Raw genomic sequence first — 3,232 nt, forward strand, 5'->3', positions numbered from 1 at the left:
AGGTATTTGGTGATATACGTGACATGCTGAATAACTAAACAGACAGGTATGAAACTCTGTCCCTGGTTCAGGTCGTGTTCTCTTAATTTATTAATAGAATGTATTACAAGCTGTCAAAATTCACAACGTTTACTCAGGTAAGAAAACCATCTGTTTTAACAGGTTATAATTGAACCGAGAGATTGAATCAGGAGTCAGTATGATAAAAGAAAACGTTGATATATCATCGCACTGATGAACATGATAAATTAAAAATGATACTAATAGTCACATTTATAGACTTACTGGTAATAATGTGATAAATTGGGAACTGACAAGTAACAAGTTTTAGGTATGAAATGAACATCTGGCTTACTACGACTTGAACCGTGTACACAGACAATATGAGACACAATCACTAATATGACCCGGTAGATAGCGCTATTTTTATTGACGAATATACCGACACACGAATGATATGCTGTAACACATTAAAATCAGAAAATGTCAATTTCTGATAAAAAATGAATTTTTTTCGAAACCCGATAATTGAAAGGAAAAGGAAGACGTCAAACATGACATATTGACGTCTTGTAACCATAGTTTAACTGTTTCCGGTGTCATTTAACCGATCAATCATTGAATAACGTATATTTCTGTCATACAACAGAGTTGAAGTCATTATTGACAGTCAGATCAGATTTGTAGGTCATATTCAAGATAGTAACATGATGTATTATAATTGTTAAATTGCAAAGTTATATATTGAAGTACATTTTGCTTCAGTGGTTAAGTGTCAGAAGGTGTCGCCATGTGCCAACGACATTCATGCTGTGCAATCTTAGCCCTAATGTTCGTGGTGGTGGTAGCTCTCCTTCAATGCGTCGCTGTTGTAACACCTTTCTGGGTGTACGTGTTTGACGGATCATATCCATGCTACTTTGGAATGTGGCAGACATGTTATGAGGGATCGACAGATGGTCATTATATCTGTACGGACGTATTCCAGGACAGCAGATATAGCGAGAGTAAGTACATGAAATTCTTGGTGTTAGTAAAGTAGAAATTGTCATATTCCTTAATATTGTAAAACCAAATCAAAGGCTTGCTCGTGACTATCTCGCTGATAAGGAGACCCGCCGCATGCTATGGAGATCAATCAAGGTAAGGAGTCTTGACCGAGATCACAAGCACAACAGTCGAGAAAACAACGATTCTCTGGGTATAAATTGAACCCAACGACTTTAAACTTTTCGGATCTTCATATGATTTTGTTAAAATTGTGGTCCCCTATGATTTAATGTAAAATGGTAAAAGATCTACATAGGTTAGGTTAAAGCAGAAGACGTTTACTCTTCCGAAACACCTGGTCTTATTTTACTTGTACTGTAGTAGGAGTCTTCTTGTAAATGTTTCTCTTGCTCATATTTTGTTCATGTTTTAGGAATTTGAGTTTGAACACTAGTTAAGTTGCCATGTTGGTATTTTCTTCTTTTTGTTTTTGTTTTCTTAACTTCAGCCTAGTCCTGTAGCAGCTTTGGTTCGTTTTAATATGGCAACGCTTGAAAATGATTAATTCTGGTTATTATAAGAGAGGACATTAAATATCTAAAGTTGATTTCGGTATATAACATATGTCCACAAGTTTACTAAAAATGTTGCTACAGTACAATGTTATAATATTTATTTCAGCGTGGTTCTACCAGGTGCAGGCTTTGGCAGCTTCCGGACTTGTTGCTTCACTGATAACAATGACTTTAACTATCCATCAGCATTGTGGTGACCGGATCGACCGATGTGTGACTGGTCTTCTCTCTGCGATGAGTTACATTACATGTAAGTGAAATGTTCTAGTAATTCTCAACGAAATGTGAAGTATTTATAACCAGATATGAACGTAAAATAATTTTTCATATAAAAATTATCAAAAATGTTGTACCATATGATTAAATCTCATTTTCAGTATAATTATCAGCTTCAATCAATACATATCATAACAGAAGAAATATCCTTATTTTTCACATCGCTAAATGAAGTTTAATGAACCGTGACGTCATAGGACAGATGGTAATTATTAATGTTGGAATAGTTAGCATTTCAAAAATCATTTTTCAGGCATTATCATCATATTAAGTCTCGTCTTTTTCATCCGAAACGTGAATGGGATCGGCACGGTCTCCGGACAGACATTTAACTACGTGCCCTATATGTCCGCTTCAGTCTATGCATCAAGTGGAGCTGTGATCTTCAGTATGCTAGCAGGGTCTGTATTCGTCATTGTAGCTCATAACACCATCAAAGCATCAGAATGCGACAACACAGAGGACGGGATACGACCAAACGATACATGGGAGGAAGGAAATGATGGACGGATATCAGATAGGCGACCCCGGTCTAATAAAATATACGATAGTAAATGCTATTTTTAAAAGAACATTACTACAGTTAAGTTGTTTCATGTGAAGGTCCAAACACACAGGCTTTGTACATATTATCACCGCACATTGATTGTGTATCTGTACTAGTAACAGCATCCATTGAATATTTGTTGTGTAGGATCCACTACCAATGTTGGACAATTGTGTCGATATTACTTACTAGATTCTATCTATGTATATATTTAAATAGAAACACATGTGCGTTTCCCCAGAATTTGCAAAATATCTTGAATAGATAACCATTCCTCTATAATTTTAATGTTGATATTCGATAATCACATAGAAATAGACTCACACGCGATTCCGTCCTTCTACACACGCATTGCCAAATGATGAAATAAAACTGCATAATATTTCGTCCTTCCAGGACTCGTCGGTGATGCCGAGGGCCTTAATAGCTGAAACCTCTGAGGCTACTGATGAATATAATGTGTATTGTTCCGTCGTTAAAATATCGTGTGGAAATTTCCGATATTATTGTAGCAATTCCTTAAAATTTGAATTTTTACATTTTTTTTTCATTGCAAATACTTATGACTACTGTAGCCGTAATTTTACGACTGAGGCTTCAGGCACATAAAGTAGTCTATCGCCAATCCGTATAAATTGTATTATTAACCAATGGAAGTCCCGATACACATTCACTCCGTACTGTATGTGTCAAATGACGTAATTCCAAATTCAAAGAGGGAACCCAAAACGATCTTAAACAGCTCTGTCGAATCTACTGACATGATTTCCTCAAACATCTTCTGTGAAATTTTCGTGGTAAAGATAACCAGTGTCTGAACTGCAATATCTCTACCATCTTTTGT

At 35.9% G+C, this 3,232-nt stretch overlaps 1 protein-coding gene across 1 annotated transcript; it reads left to right on the forward strand.

Moving 5' to 3' along the window:
- Window positions 1-790: 790 nt before the first annotated feature.
- LOC132546263 (uncharacterized) lies at window positions 791-2,408 on the forward strand. Its single transcript, XM_060209975.1, has 3 exons — window positions 791-1,007; window positions 1,672-1,815; window positions 2,095-2,408. The coding sequence occupies exons 1-3, from the start codon at window positions 791-793 to the stop codon at window positions 2,406-2,408; spliced, it is 675 nt and encodes a 224-aa protein (XP_060065958.1).
- The last annotated feature ends 824 nt before the right edge of the window (window positions 2,409-3,232 follow it).

The sequence above is a fragment of the Ylistrum balloti genome, unplaced genomic scaffold (assembly GCF_031769215.1).
Source record: "Ylistrum balloti isolate Yb309-2 unplaced genomic scaffold, AGI_CSIRO_Ybal_v1 Utg369882, whole genome shotgun sequence".
Taxonomy (NCBI): domain Eukaryota; kingdom Metazoa; phylum Mollusca; class Bivalvia; order Pectinida; family Pectinidae; genus Ylistrum; species Ylistrum balloti.